The 15656-nt window shown below is 35.0% G+C and overlaps 1 protein-coding gene across 1 annotated transcript in view; it reads right to left on the bottom strand.

The window, feature by feature from the left end:
• The window catches only part of LOC136853232 (protein O-mannosyl-transferase 2-like), a 74193-nt gene that overhangs the window by 28156 nt on the left and 30381 nt on the right, over positions 1-15656 (bottom strand). Inside the window, exons 5-7 of the mRNA XM_067128608.1 lie at positions 9455-9563; positions 4096-4255; positions 403-509 (exon numbers count right to left, since the gene is read on the bottom strand). Of these exons, the coding sequence (XP_066984709.1) occupies positions 403-509; positions 4096-4255; positions 9455-9563 (376 nt within the window). The remainder of the gene's footprint in view (positions 1-402; positions 510-4095; positions 4256-9454; positions 9564-15656) is intronic.

The raw sequence follows: 15656 nt of genomic DNA, 5'->3' as shown, positions 1-15656 counted from the left end.
CCTGTATGTATCCACCTTTGCGGCGTGTTTAGTACAAGCCCGTTGGGGATGACTGTAAAAACATAAACAAAAGACTGTAAATATCATAAAGATAATGACCCCAAGAAATAGTAGTCCTAGATAACGACCCCCGAAAACCCTTGGGGGTCACTATCTAGGAAAGATCCAGAATTTGAAAATTATCACAGTGCAACTATAAATGAATTTAAGTGTTGCTGGATAATGCAGAAACTTGAGAGGAGTTTTGGAGAAAGTAAATAAACTACTAAAATATGAGTGTAGAGATGGAGAATTTATTTTGCAGTCCAGCAATATTCAGTAGCTGTTACTTTTACCGTCATCATTGTCAGGTATGGTCTTCTTGACAAACAATATCTTTAAGAGGGAACGTTAGGAACTCACCAGTCAGTCAGGATCCAGAAGTGGACGACGAACGTTGAGAGATAGACGATGATTGGGAGAAGGATCAGGGATCCTGCCCTTGCCAAGGTGTGAGGGAGGACATGCCACTGGAAATAGAATAAGCTGATTTAAAGTCACGATGGTCGCTCACCATATAAAAGGCTTTAGGCATTGAAAATTTTACTTTTTTGTGAATGAGCCCCTAAGATAGATATGTATAATTTATCTTTTGCAGTAAGAGTAAGTGAGGATGAGGTCGACAGCTCCATGCTTGCTCTATTTTATCTCTACAGATGGGAACATCAAGAGTGTATCAGTGTATAATTATATATATATACATATATATATGTGTGTGTTTGATAACTGAATCACAAAAATATGGAACGTGATGAATATATAAATAAAGACAAAATCCTTTACTTAGCTAAGTAAAGGACGACAGTCGAAAAGCCTCGCAGCACTCCAGTGTTTCTCTTTCCTTCGTGGATTTTGTCTTTATATATATATAAATATATATATATATATATATATATATATATATATATATATATATATATATATATATATATATATACATACACACATATGTACATACATATGCATATGTGTGCCTGTATGTGTGTTTACTTATGTATGTATGTATGCTTGTATGTACATCTGTACACATATTTCCAAGGCAAGTTTCTTCACGAGAACAACGACGATTGAATAGTAAATTGTTACAGCATTCATTATTCCGTGGCAAATGCATTTTATTTTTCTGTGTTTTTCCCTCGCTGGGTTACTCTGGCATGAATGTTTTAAACTCCCAAGGGACCGCTGAATATGATCACACACTTTGAGAGCAGTTTACCTTATGATTGCTGTTCATCTTGCAGGTCAGAGGCTGATGTAACCCCATACATTCTCAGGGAGGTCAGTGCTTGGAGTACCCGTCTTTAATTCCCATATCTAACATTCATAAGTAGAATCCTTCACCAATAACAATTCAGTTCTTTCCTTTCACGGGATGCTAATTCCCTTGTGTTCAGCAGATGGGGAAAAGAACAGAACAGTGCAAGGGGACTGGAAATATTATATTCCATTTCCATTCCAGGTATGGAATCCAATACTGTTCTCCCCTACGTGGTGCACTGTAGGCATTCCTTGAGGTTCTTTGCAGCGTCCCTTCGGCCCCTAGCTGCAACCCCTTTCATTCCTCTTACCGTACCTCCGTTCATATTCTCTTTCTTCCAGCTGACTTTCCACCCTCTAACAGTTGTTTCGTAGTGCAACTGCTCTGAGGTTTTCCTCTTGTTACCTTTCAAACCTTCTTACTGTCCGTTTCCCTTGCAGCGCTGAATGACTTCATAGGTACCAGCGCTTGGTCTTTGGCCTAAATTCTATGTTACAGTTCCAATTCCAGTCCAGTTCTGGCCCACTTCACCTTAGCCTAATTTAAAAATCTGCACCCAAAGATCTTCCTCTAGTGAAGTATATTGATAGAAGACCAAACATGATATATTCAAACACAGTAGAATTCTTCTGGCTTGTTGCAGAGCTGTCAAATCATCATCCTGGAACATCAGCTATTGTTTCACCCACAATAGCTGATGTTCCAGGAATGAGTTCTTTGGTGATGATTTTACAACTTGCAGCAGTCATAACACTGGTCACCCTCTTGCGAAGGTGAATAAGTGTGAATATCACTTCCACTACCAGCAGTCACATCCTTTTGCATGGCCCCAAATACCCTTGCGAATGTGCCTCAGCTGCCGTCTGTTTCTCAATGTATTCCCATTTTCTTCTTCTATACTTGTATAAATCGAGTTTTTTTTAGAGAAAACGTGCCATTCCCACCTTTGTTTAAAATTACAGTATAATTTTGTCGCTCATTGAGAAATAAACTGATTTTTTAGTTTTCTGTAAAGGGAAACTATTGTGGCGGCTTTGTCTGTCCGTCCGCACTTTTTCTGTCCGGCCTCAGATCTTAAAAACTACTGAGGCTAGAGGGCTGCAAATTGGTATTTTGATCATACACCCTCCAGTCATCTAACATACCAAATTGCAGCTCTCTAGCCTCTGTATTTTTTATTTTATTTAAGGTTAAAGTTAGCCATGATCGTGCATTTGGCAACGATATAGTACAGGCCACCACCGGGGCGTGGTTAAAGTTTCATGGGCCGCGGCTCATACAGCATTATACCGAGACCACCAAAAGATAGATCTGCTTTCGGTGGCCTTTATTATACGCTGTACAGAAAACTCGATTGCGCCAAAGAAACTTGCCGGCGCATTTTTAACCCATCACTGTTAGATTTTTCAGTTAATTTGAAACAGCCTTGTTTTGTTTGTTAACCTGCGCTCCTGTTTTGTGTGCGGAGGCGAGGTTACGTTCATCTCTCTGTGTTTTTTTTTTTTCTTCAGTCAGGTTTTGGAAGGCAGATAGACGGGTTCTCGTGATGCAGTCGAGAACAGTCAGCAGTGGTTTCTGAAGTATCACCTAGTTGTTGGTGATAGTCTTGATACGGCAGGTGTGGGTCACCTGTTGATATCAAGGAGTGCGTCAACCCAGCTCCCTTGGTCAAGGTGGTGACCAAACCATGGTTTCCAGTTTTGAGGAGATATTATCCTTCTGGGGCAGCGAAGTGGCTGTCGCATCGACTCTGTCGTGGTCTTTGGTGATGTCTTGGCAGTGTGCGATGGTCGACCTCGAGGATCGTGGATTGTGGCTCGGATGATTACTGTGCTTATGATATGTTTATTTCATTTAGATATGTTGAAGGAGCAGTGTATGGCTCTGGGCAATCATTATGTTGGTTTATTTTACTTTGTGTGATTATTTATTAGTGAGGAGCAAGAGTATGGCTCATGTTGTTGCTGTGATTTGTGATGAACAAGTGTATGGCTCGTATAATTGTTATTGGTTATTGTCATTGTAATTTGTGATGAGCAAGTGTATGGCTCGTATTATTTATTATTGGTTACTGTTATCGGTAATGAACAAGTGTATGGTTAAATACTTATTGGTTTTATTGCTGCTGTTTAACACATTTATTTTAGGTCAGTTTTTTTTGCTAATTGTTGGTCATTTAGTTGAACTTTAAGGTTATTTGAATTTGTAATTTGTAACTTATGCTAATGACTATTTATGTTGTCTCTGTGCTTCCCAAAACCTGGACTCGTTGTAATTACTGTATATAACTTAAGTTAATAAATTAGGTTTAAGACACTTGAGTATTTTCTTTTGCTCCCTCCACCTTGGGTTGTTGCAGTCCATCAGTCCATTCCACTCCCATTTTTATTTATGGTTTATGAATCTGGTGGTCACGTAGAAAAGTGACCATGACAATCACATATTGCCTTGTCAAAGTTAAATCATTTAAAGGTTCATAATAACTAATCCTGAAAAAAGATGGAAGTGTCTGCATCCAATCTTCAAGAATCATCAGTAAGAAGAAGAAACTCAAGTAAGAGAGAAGTAAACGCCAGTGTTTGTTTCTCCGAAGCTGTGATATTATCTTTCCCCTGCTAGTTGGATACAGCAGCACCTTGGCTGATTTCTGAAGAAGTACACAGTAAGGTCCCTATATCGTGGTCTGAAATCAGAATTTCCAGGATTTGATATATGATTTTCTTAGTGGTGATATCAGACACACGATTTAAAACTTGTACGGCACCCTCCACGTCTAAAATTCAATTTAACACCCTCACCATAGGCCTCTGATTATCCACAGAGATGCAGAAGAGCTGGTATGCCGTGTGTAGCCCGACGAAGAGCACGGTGAACACCCCAACGTACTTGATGCTTGTCACAATCCCCAGGCAGAACCCTGTGAGCAGCATCCAACCCCACCAAGCCTTGGACCATTCCCTTCAGAAAGAATGAAGAAATTGAGAGAGCAGGTGGGTGAATATATAAATAGCAAATGATCATTAAAAATGCTTAACAAGGAATAAAGAAGGTAAATTAGCAAATGGAAATTCCTTATACTGCAATTCATACTTCAGGAGTAAGCAAATGTGCCTTATGTCTTTCTCCAGTCAGAACTGCCAACAGACTTCAAAAGTAAACAATGAGTAAGCAAGCTGCCCAAAAATGGAAGACTGCAGTATCTGCAAAAATACAAAACTGAGAAAAATGGTAGATAATCCCTTGCCTTACTGCTGATTTTGGAGATACTGCAAATGCAACCCCCTAAATACTCGTGGGAAGCATTGAAGAATCATTCTGAAACTGCAGTAACCTGTGTGTTAGTGTTTCACGAGCTCGATAGGTGGCATAGCTCAATTTCGAAAATTTCGCAGATAATGCAGTTTTCCATTTTAGGGCAGTACGGAAATTTGAATATGTAAACAAAGATCGCAAAGCAATAAAAGAAATCAGTACCTGACTTCTGTACACAATATTATGTTGAACAAGGTCCTGTAAACAAAAAAAATAACTAGAGAAAAAGTGATGTAATATTTTTGGAGTAAAATAGACATTATATTAATTATTACCATTTCATAATAGGATTAGGTCAAAATATATTATTTTGGCAAAATTAATGCAGGACAGTTATGATATGGCCTCCCCCAGACTCTTCGTTGGCTGAGTCGGTTGAGCTTCAGACTGTCACTCAATGGGCCAGAGTTCAATTCCCCGGCCGGCTGATGAAGAGTTAGAGGAATTTATTTCTGGTGATAGAAATTCATTTCTCGCTATAATGTGGTTCGAATTCCACAATAAGCTGTAGGCCCCGTTGCTAAGTAACCAATCGGTTCTTAGCCACATAAAATAAGTCTAATCCTTCGGGCCAGCCCTAGGAGAGCTGTTAATCAGCTCAGTGGTTTGGTAAAACTAAGGTATACTTAACTTTCTCCCTCCCCCCTTAATGTAGGACGGTTATGGTATGACCTCTCCTCCTCCCCAACAGAGAAAGGAATTATTAGGAAAAGAGAAAACTGTTGATGAGCCATGAATTTGAATGAAATATGTATAAAAAAGGGTCTCTTTCATTATTATTATTATTATTATTATTATTATTATTATTATTATTATTATTATTATTATTATTATTATTATTATTATTATTTTATTTGGGCTCTGTCACACAGAACCAAACAAAGTAAAAGGTGTTATTTTCCTGATCAAACGGTGTCTATATATAAATATAATATATATCTATATATATTGTCACGAAGTGATCAAGTACCTGGTTATTACACAACTACTAAATCCAAAAATTTACCTCACTTCAGCCAGATACCTGAAACCTCATAACAATAATATAACGACTGAACACTCTAAAGGTAACAGTGATCCCTTAAAACTTGCTTATCACTTGAAAAAATCAATCTGAGTTTATCAAGTTATGAGTGAGGTAATAACTGTTAAGCAATAAATATACTAGAGGGGAAAGGGCATCACTCCATCAAACAACGATGATTGTTTCCCCTGGTCCTAATTCACTTCAGAAAACACGAAGGAGAACAGAACATGTTTATCACCTTGTGCATGCATAAATAACCATATTCACTGGTGGTCAAAATGAAACACTGTGCTTCTAAAACTTTAAATACAAAAATTTATTTCTAAGTTCAAAAGTTATAATTAGAGTTCACAGTCTCAAAAATATTTACTATTACTTGAAAACGATGTAAGATTTAGTTAATTCTTAAACAAGATTGATTCACAAAACTTTATATTTATCAATAATTTATGTTAACTAAGCAGAATTCAAGCTATTAAGATTTACTCCAAATTTGAAAAAGAAATCTTAAGAAATCAAATCAACACAAGTATTCAGTGTTAGAGTATCAACACATATAAAGTGCTAACTAAATCAATGTTAAATCACCAACACAAAATTTTGTGTAACACTGTGAAATTATAAACACAAGAACACATAAAAGAAATGTAAAGACAAGAACATGTAAAAATGCACAAAAGGTTTATCAACAATAATTTCACTAAGGCAAAATCTGTTTAAAGATTATATCCACCTTTTAAAAAGATCATATTCACCTTTTTTTAAAAAAAGATCATATTCACCTTCTTAGAAAGATCACATTCACCTTTTTACCATGGTGAAAAATAAGTAAAAACCACTTTATCTTATACAAGTCTCTGCACACCATTACACAACTCCTTTTTCCTCAGTAAAAACACCTTTACCTCAGGCCTATTACAATATATTCTCTCATATATCAAATTCTACCAAGGGAGCATTAAATATTATTAACAGTTCACAAAACTTATACATTTGGGAGAGTGACCACAATTTTACACTCTTCTATATGAAAAGGAGATGGGAGAGAGAGAGAGAGAAACCACCCTATTTTTACCAGGTCTCTGTCTGAACTAACTTTATTTTACCAATATCTCCTATAAGGTTAAACCTGGGTTGCCAGTTAGGCATCTGTAGAAAGTGGTTACCCTAGAAGGAACAGGCATAAACTGCATTTCTTCCCTGGGGAAAGAAAGGGAAAAACAGATTCTTCCCTGGAAGAGGGGAAAAAAGACAGGGAAATTATTCCCTGGTTCAGAGAATTACATAGGCCTGCCTCTTATATGAATGATTGACGACTTCCTGTTTAAACACTTGTGCAAACACACAGGCCTCTGAACTGGCCGTGGATATCAAACCTGCCAACCCATCTCCCTTTTAACTGATAACATAAGTGGCTTCTAGGATCTCTCTCCACATCCTGTCCACTTGAACAAACAAGCGTACAGGAAGACACATCTTATCTTATCACACAACCAGCCAACCCTTGGTAAGACTTAACAAATAGCAACTCCCATAAACACTATTACAGTTATGAGTCCATATATGACAAACACAAAAGAAAAAATATATAAGCATTGCACAAAAACATACATACTACAAAACCACCTCGTTATATTTCACAACACACGAGAAATATAGAAAATAACATATAAAAAATACAGAAAAATATTACTTTTATAGAATACACACATATCATAAGACATACCATTATAATATACAGTATGTATACATATATATTATATGTATATATACATATGTACATACTGTATAATTATGTATGTACACCTATGTGTATATAATTATATATATAATATATATATACTGTATATATATATAGAGGAATATATTCATGTATACATACATATGTATATATATGAATATATATATACATTTTTACATGTTTACACACACACATTATATATATATATATATATATATATATATATATATATATATATATATATATATATATGATTACATACTGTACATACATACATATATTTTCTCTTTATTTTCAGCATGACTGAGTTGTCGTTTGATAAATCAAAGAAATAAACAGAGTGAACAAAAAATCAATCAAACAGAAAACAGGCAAACAAATACATGAATATGAAAAGATAAAATGAAAACAGCAAAGGCTTGGAAATGCACGAATGAACAGTTATCGAGTAAATGGACAAATAAGTAGATAAGAAACTGATACAGAGATTTCTTAAACATCAGTCAATAGACAACTGATTTGAATAGACGCCTTTAATTGATATTTTACAAAACACAGTTTATTTGATAACTTAGAGTCCAGTGGTTCTCAAACTGGGGGTATTTACCCCCATGGGGTAACAAGGCACCTTAATTCCCATTTGTAATGAAAGGGACAATCCTTTAATTTTAATTTGTTGTCAAAGGAACAATGTCTAAAATCTAAACTCTTTATTTCTTAAGACTTGAGTAAAAGTAAAATTATTGTCTTACATATAAAATGCATAAGAAATTAAGCACTCCAGTATTTTTCTATCCTTTATATTATAACTTCGCATAACTGAAGAGCAATGGGGTAGGGGTGATGGTGGTGGCCTGTCACACCACTGGCGGGGTAGGTAACGGTAAAGTTAAGTATACCTTAGTTTTACCAGACCACTGAATTAACATTTGAAGGATTAACCGTGGCTAAGAACCAATTGGTTACTTAGCAACGGGACCTACAGCTTATTGTGGAATCGAACCACATTATAGCGAGAAATGAATTTCTAAGAAATAAATTCCTTAACTCTTCATCAGCCATGAACGTCCATCGAGTGACAAATGTTTGGTAACGGTACCAAAACATTTGAGAACCATTTAGACAATATAAAGGGAAGTTAATGGAATGATTTCAGTAATGGAAAGGAAAAGGGGTCACATAAATGTTTTTAACGCTGGAATAAAAAAAAGGATGTATCAGTTAACTGGTATCTTAGAATTATGTTATAGAAATTGCAATAATAGTGAGAGTAAAAATCTTGATGATGGCATGAAAGTTGTACTAACAGATTAATGATAATGCAGTAGTAAGAAATGAATTGAATATCAGCAGCACGTATTCTGACAGTATTATCATACAATTTGCACCAGTAAATTCAATGTTAAACAAATAACAAGAAAAGTGAAAGGACATAATTTATTAATAGAAACAGGTTAAAATGCCACTAATCTCTTCCCCGTAGAAAAATAAGTATACCTTAGTTTAACCAGACCGCTGAGCTGATTAACAGCTCTCCTAGGGCTGGCCCGGAGGATTAGATTTATTTTACGTGGCTAAGAACCAACTGGTTTACCTGGCAACGGGACCTACAGCTTATTGTGGAATCCGAACCACATTATAGCGAAAATGAATTTCTATCACCAGAAATAAATTCTTCTTATTCTTCATTGGCCGGTCGGAGATTCGAACTCGCGGCCAGCAGAGTGCTAGCTGAGAACTTAACCCACTCTCCCAACGAGGAGCTCTTCCCCGTAGAGGGGTAGTGCCGCCAGTGCACCTCACATGGTGCACTGTAGTCAATTACTTAAGGGTCTTTGCAGCGTCCCTTCGGCCCCTAGCTGCAACCTCTTTCATTCCTTTTACTGTGCCTCTTTTCATATTCTTTCTTCCCTCTCTAACAGTTAGCAGCTGCGAGGTTTTCCTCCTGTTACACCTTTCAAACCTCCTTACTGTCAATAATCCCTTTCAGCGCTGAATGACCTCGTAGGTCCCAGCGCTTGGCCTTTGGCCTAAATTCTGCATTGTCTTCTATTCTTGCCTGTCGCATATTTCTTACCTGTCTCTCATGTTGTGGAATTTGATCGTTGAGTAGACACTAGCCACTATCGCCACCATTAGCGGGGGGTCCAGCAAGATTAGCGTATTTAGGCGGTGGACGAAAGTATCTGAAAGACAGGATTGTACGTCAATACTTATCTGTCTCTGTCAGTCTGTTTAACTGTCTGTTTACCTCACAAAAGAACGTGCAAAGGTAGGGAACGCAGTGGTGTTTCCACCCTCTAGCATACACATTATAAACTGTCATAAAATCGTTTCACTTGAAAATGTAGAATAAACTACGAAAGTACTTGATCAAAGGCCTGCTTTTCAATGGCCTCCTTACGTGGACTTTATGATATTCTCAAGCACGCGTTCATTCGTGCTACATTGGTTATAAACTGTATATATAATATATATAGTATATATATATATATGTGTATGTGTGTATTTATTTATTTATATATTTATTTATATTATATATATATATAAATTTCTGACTCACATCAGGATCGAACTCAGATCTGTCAACTGATGTAAGTCAGAAATTTATTTCTGTTCCACACTTGATTGTCTGTTGATTATTGCAGCTAGGGGCCTAAGGAAGGCACGTTGCAATAAATTGCTGTTGGTAAAAAGTAAGAAAAGAAAAGGAAACTTAACAATGACCAATATAGTTGCCAAACACATGAAGCATAAGAAATGCTATTCAGTGAGCAAGCCGAATAGCCAGTATAATGCCGACAAGTTCAGGTTTCATTTTCCGGAGACAAAGAATCTCTTTGATGAGAAGGGCTGCCGCAGGGGGCTACTGCCCGTCAGTGCCGGTGCACTGTAGGCATTACTTAAGGTTCCTTGCAGTGTCCCTCCCTTAGACCCCTAGCTGCAACCCCTTTCATTCCTTTTACTGTACCTCCGTTCATGTTCTCTTTGACCCGTTTTCAAACCTGTTTACTGTCCGTTTCCGTTTCAGCGCTGAATGACCTCATAGGTCCCAGCGCTTGGCCTCTGGCCTAATTTCTATATTCTATTATATTAATGAGAAGGTTCAGTTTGTGTCTTTCTACAGGATTTTGTAGTTCTGGTGTGTGTGTGTGTGTGAGTGGAACTGTGGCCTTGGTGGTGAGAGTGATCTCTGCTGGCTGAATGTGGTAATTTTGGAAGGAGATTCTGTTCTCTTGGTCTTCCCCACGGTTTGGGAAAGTTACAGCTATAAATATACCCGACAGGATAAGTGGGCTGGTAAACAACTCGTGAAGATAACCCCGTCTGGGAAAGATGCTTGGTCGATTATGCAAGAGTCAGTTGTGAAATTCTCCGGAAAGAAACAGAGATAAACTTTAAAGGGTATTTGTAGCTAGGTATTTCATCATTTTAGTTTTCTGTCAAAGAAAACTATTGTGCCGGCTTTGTCTGTCCGTCCGCAGATTATTCTGTCCTCACTTTTTTTTTTTTTTGTCCGCACTTTTTCTGTCCCCCCTCAGATCTTAAAGACTACTGAGGCCAGAGGGCTGCAAATTGGTATGTTGATCATCCACCCTCCAATCATCGACCATACCAAATTGCAGCCCTCTAACCTCAGTAGTTTTTATTTTATTTAATGTTAGAGTTAGCCATAATCGTGCTTCTGGCAACAATATAGAACAGGCCACCACCAGGCAGTGGTTGAAGTTTGATGGGCCAGCTGAGAGTTTCATGGGCCGCTGCCCATAAAGCATTATACCGAGACCACCGAAAGATAGATCTATTTTCGGTGGCCTTGATTATACGCAGTAGCGGCTGTACAGAAAACTCGATTGCACCGAAGAAACTTCGTCGCATTATTTACTTGTTTAAGGGTTTTCCTATTTAGAAGGTAAGATTTCCTGAGCACTGACGTTTTTTATATACCTGATGTTCTTTGGTGCGTTGAAAATTGGGATTTGTGAAGTAAATTTTTTTTTTTATCAAGAAAGCTTCTGGAAACTTTCTGGACTGAATTGGAACATTACTCATTTTTTAAATACCAAAATTTCTCGATCAAATCTGAGGGAGCGGGAACAAATATTATAAGTTCAAGTAACAAGAATCATTATGCAATTAATTTTATAAATGAGAAAAGCTTAAAATATGAGGATTCAATGTAATCTCAGTGGATTTTCTGTAAACGGATCGGATGGCAAAATAGAACGAGCAAGGGGCCCTTCCAGAGGCAGATCCCTACTACTACTACTACTACTACTACTACTACTACTACTATCCCAGGCAGTGGTGGTGGTATCAAGGAATGGAAGTATACAATCGTTTCAAATTCACATGTGCATGTCATAGTTGGATGTTGTGTAGCTAAATAATCGAGAAATTTGTGAGATGTGCACTGACTTAGTATAGCAAAGATATATTTTCAACTCGCCATTTAGGGGCAATATTACGAAAGCTGATATCCTGGACTGGTTGAACCAGCCTTGTGTCAGAGCTAAGAGCGAGAGAAAAAATATATTTAAAAATAAAGGAATATAAACATTAAGATATGAATAAGATAAAAAAAAGAAGCTTTATAAAGGGAAATTAAAATAGGTACAAATATAGGCGAATTAAATATTAAGATAAAAGAACACAGGAGTGTGAGAGAGCCTAATATGCATTGTAGAAGTTTCTTCTCCAGATGAAAGTTAAATCAGTGGTGTCACTTTTGTGTGCCAGATTATTATTATTATTATTATTATTATTATTATTATTATTATTATTATTATTATTATTATTATTATTATTATTATTATTCAGAAGATGAACCCTATTCATATGGAACAAACCCACCACAGGGGTCATAGACTTAAAATTCAAAGTTTCAAAGAATATTATTATTATTATTATTATTATTATTATTATTATTATTATTATTATTATTATTATTATTATTATTATTATTATTTAGAAGATGAATCCTATTCAAATGGAACAAACCCACCACAGGGACCATAGACTTAAAATTCAAAGTTTCCAAAGAATATTATTATTATTATTATTATTATTATTATTATTATTGTTATTATTATTATTATTATTATTATTGTCGTTGTTGTTATTATTATTATTATTCAGAACATATGAACCCTATTCATAAGGAGCAATCCCACCAAAGAGGCCACTGACTTGAAATTCAAGGTTCCAAGGAATATGGTGTTCAAGCAAAGAAGTAAAAGAAGGCGACAGGAAATGGAAAAGGAAGTCAAGTTTCCTGGAAGAGGGGGAAACAGGCCTGCAGATATTACAGCTTAATGTTTCTTCATTGAAGTTATCACACGTGGAATATTTTGAAACAGAATCTTGCCGTCTAAATCGCCCAGTAAACATGATCTGGCTTAGATGCTTCGAATGAACACCATATGCTTCCATACTCTTTGGAAGCTTGAATTTCAAGTCAGAGGCCCCTGCGGTGGGCTTGTTCCATAGGAATAGGGTTCATCTTCTGAATAATAATAATAATAATAATAATAATAATAATAATAATAATAATAATAATAATAATAATAATAATAATAATAATAATAAATCTTTGGAAACTTGATTTTCAAGTCTATGGCCCCTGTGGTGGGCTTTTTTCATATGAATAGGGTTCATCTTCTGAATAATAATAATAATAATAATAATAATAATAATAATAATAATAATAATAATAATAATAATAATAATAATAATAATAAATCTTTGAAACTTGAATTTCAAGTCAATGGGCCCCTGTGGTGGGCTTGTTCCATATGAATTGGGTTCATCTTCTGAATGATAATAATAATAATAATAATAATAATAATAATAATAATAATAATAATAATAATAATAATAATAAATCTTTGGAAACTTGAATTTCAAGTCAATGGCCCCTGCGGTGGGCTTGTTCCATATGAATAGGGTTCATCTTCTGAATGATAATAATAATAATAATAATAATAATAATAATAATAATAATAATAATAATAAATCTTTGAAACTTGATTTTCAAGTCAATGAGCCCCTGCGGTGGGCTTGTTCCATATGAATAGGGTTCATCTTCTGAATGATAATAATAATAATAATAATAATAATAATAATAATAATAAATCTTTGGAAACTTGAATTTCAAGTCAATGGCCCCTGCGGTGGGCTTGTTCCATATGAATAGGGTTCATCTTCTGAATGATAATAATAATAATAATAATAATAATAAATCTTTGAAACTTGATTTTCAAGTCAGTGGCCCCTGTGGTGGGCTTGTTCCATATGAATAGGGTTCATCTTCTGAATAATAATAATAATAATAATAATAATAATAATAATAATAATAATAAATCTTTGAAGCTTGAATTTCAAGTCAATGGTTTCTATTGGTGGGCTTGTTCCATATGAATAGGGTTCATCTTCTGAGTAATAATAATAATAATAATAATAATAATAATAATAATAATAATAATAATAATAATAATAATAATAATAATAATAATAATAATAATAAATCTTTGGAAACTTGATTTTCAAGTCAGTGGCCCCTGTGGTGGGCTTGTTCCATATGAATAGGGTTCATCTTCTGAATGATAATAATAATAATAATAATAATAATAATAATAATAATAATAATAATAATAATGATAATAATAATAAATCTTTGGAAACTTGATTTTCAAGTCAATGGCCCCTGCGGTGGGCTTGTTCCATATGAATAGGGTTCATCTTCTGAATGATAATAATAATAATAATAATAATAATAATAATAATAATAATAAATCTTTGGAAACTTGAATTTCAAGTCAGTGGCCTCTGTGGTGGGCTTGTTCCATATGAATAGGGTTCATCTTCTGAATGATAATAATAATAATAATAATAATAATAATAATAATAATAATAATAATAATAATAATAATAATAACAATATCTTTTCCTTCCGGGACAGTAGCTGGGGAGATTTAATGGAATTTTTGAACAAACTGAACATGTTGGTGGCCACCATTCGTTGTACAGTGATGAAATATGTTGTATTGCAAGACAACAGACAAAAATATGTTGCCTTCGCCGTGTTCAGGAAGTTTTTTTTCCGCTATCTAATTTAAGTTGTCTGGTTCTTGGAAGGCTTAGAATACGTTTGCATGGCCATACTAGGAAAAGACCGCTTCATATAATTAGGAAACATATGACCCGCTTACTCCATCCGGCATATATTATAGAGAAGGCTGTAAAAAAAAAAAAATTATATATATATATATACATACATATATATATATATATATATATATATATATATATATATATATATATATATATATATATATATATATATAAATTTCTGACTCACGTCGGGATCGAACCCAGGTCTTTCAGGTGGACATCATTTCTATCAATATATGTTTTTTTCGGACTGGCTGTAGGCTCTCCAATCCCGAACATTCAAGCATAAGAAACCATTCAAAAAATTGTAAAACATATATTGATAGAAATGATTTCTGTATCACTGGCCAAACAACCAATGCATGCGAACTGCCTGTCCTGGAATCATTATTTATTGAACAACTGGTTCCCCAGTTAAATGCCCAGACCTCCTCCACTCAGCTGTACCTGAGTTAACTTTTTATTTATGCATTCTCTCTTCTGCCTTCTTGGTATAAGGTTGGTTAGCGGTCTTTGATTTTGCTTTTAAGTCTTTTTTTTTTTTTATCTTATATTCTAACTGTGCTGCTTTTTATGAATTTTATTGATTTTTAGAGCAATTTTTAAAGTAATTTTATTCATTATTTAACAGATTCCCTGATGATGTAGTAAGGTTATTTATTACGAAACGTTGGAAATAAAGAATTATGCTGAGATTAGTACGTTTTCCATGGTCCACCTTCGCGCTGATGTGTGCCACAGGCCGTCGCCTACTTCTGTTTTTTGTATACACACACACATGTATATGTATCTATATATATATATATGTGTGTGTGTGTGTGTTTGTGTATGTACATATATACGTGATCCAGGATTTTAGGGCATAAATTTAATTACATTACATTTGCCCAAGTTTCACATCAAGTGATATATTTTCAAGGTTTAAAGCCGGTAATTAAACATCAATAATCGCATACAATTTTTCACAAACGAGTTAATAGCTGTACAAATATATGAACAACAAGCCCATGAAAGCACAGGGCACCTACTTCTAAGGTTGTAGCAAAATTGCAAATTTTATGTAATTCGTGAAAAATTGTATACGATTATTTGTATTATATTTAATT

Source organism: Macrobrachium rosenbergii, chromosome 27, assembly GCF_040412425.1.
Source record: "Macrobrachium rosenbergii isolate ZJJX-2024 chromosome 27, ASM4041242v1, whole genome shotgun sequence".
NCBI classification, from domain to species: domain Eukaryota; kingdom Metazoa; phylum Arthropoda; class Malacostraca; order Decapoda; family Palaemonidae; genus Macrobrachium; species Macrobrachium rosenbergii.
This window is presented reverse-complemented; position numbering and strand designations above follow the sequence as displayed.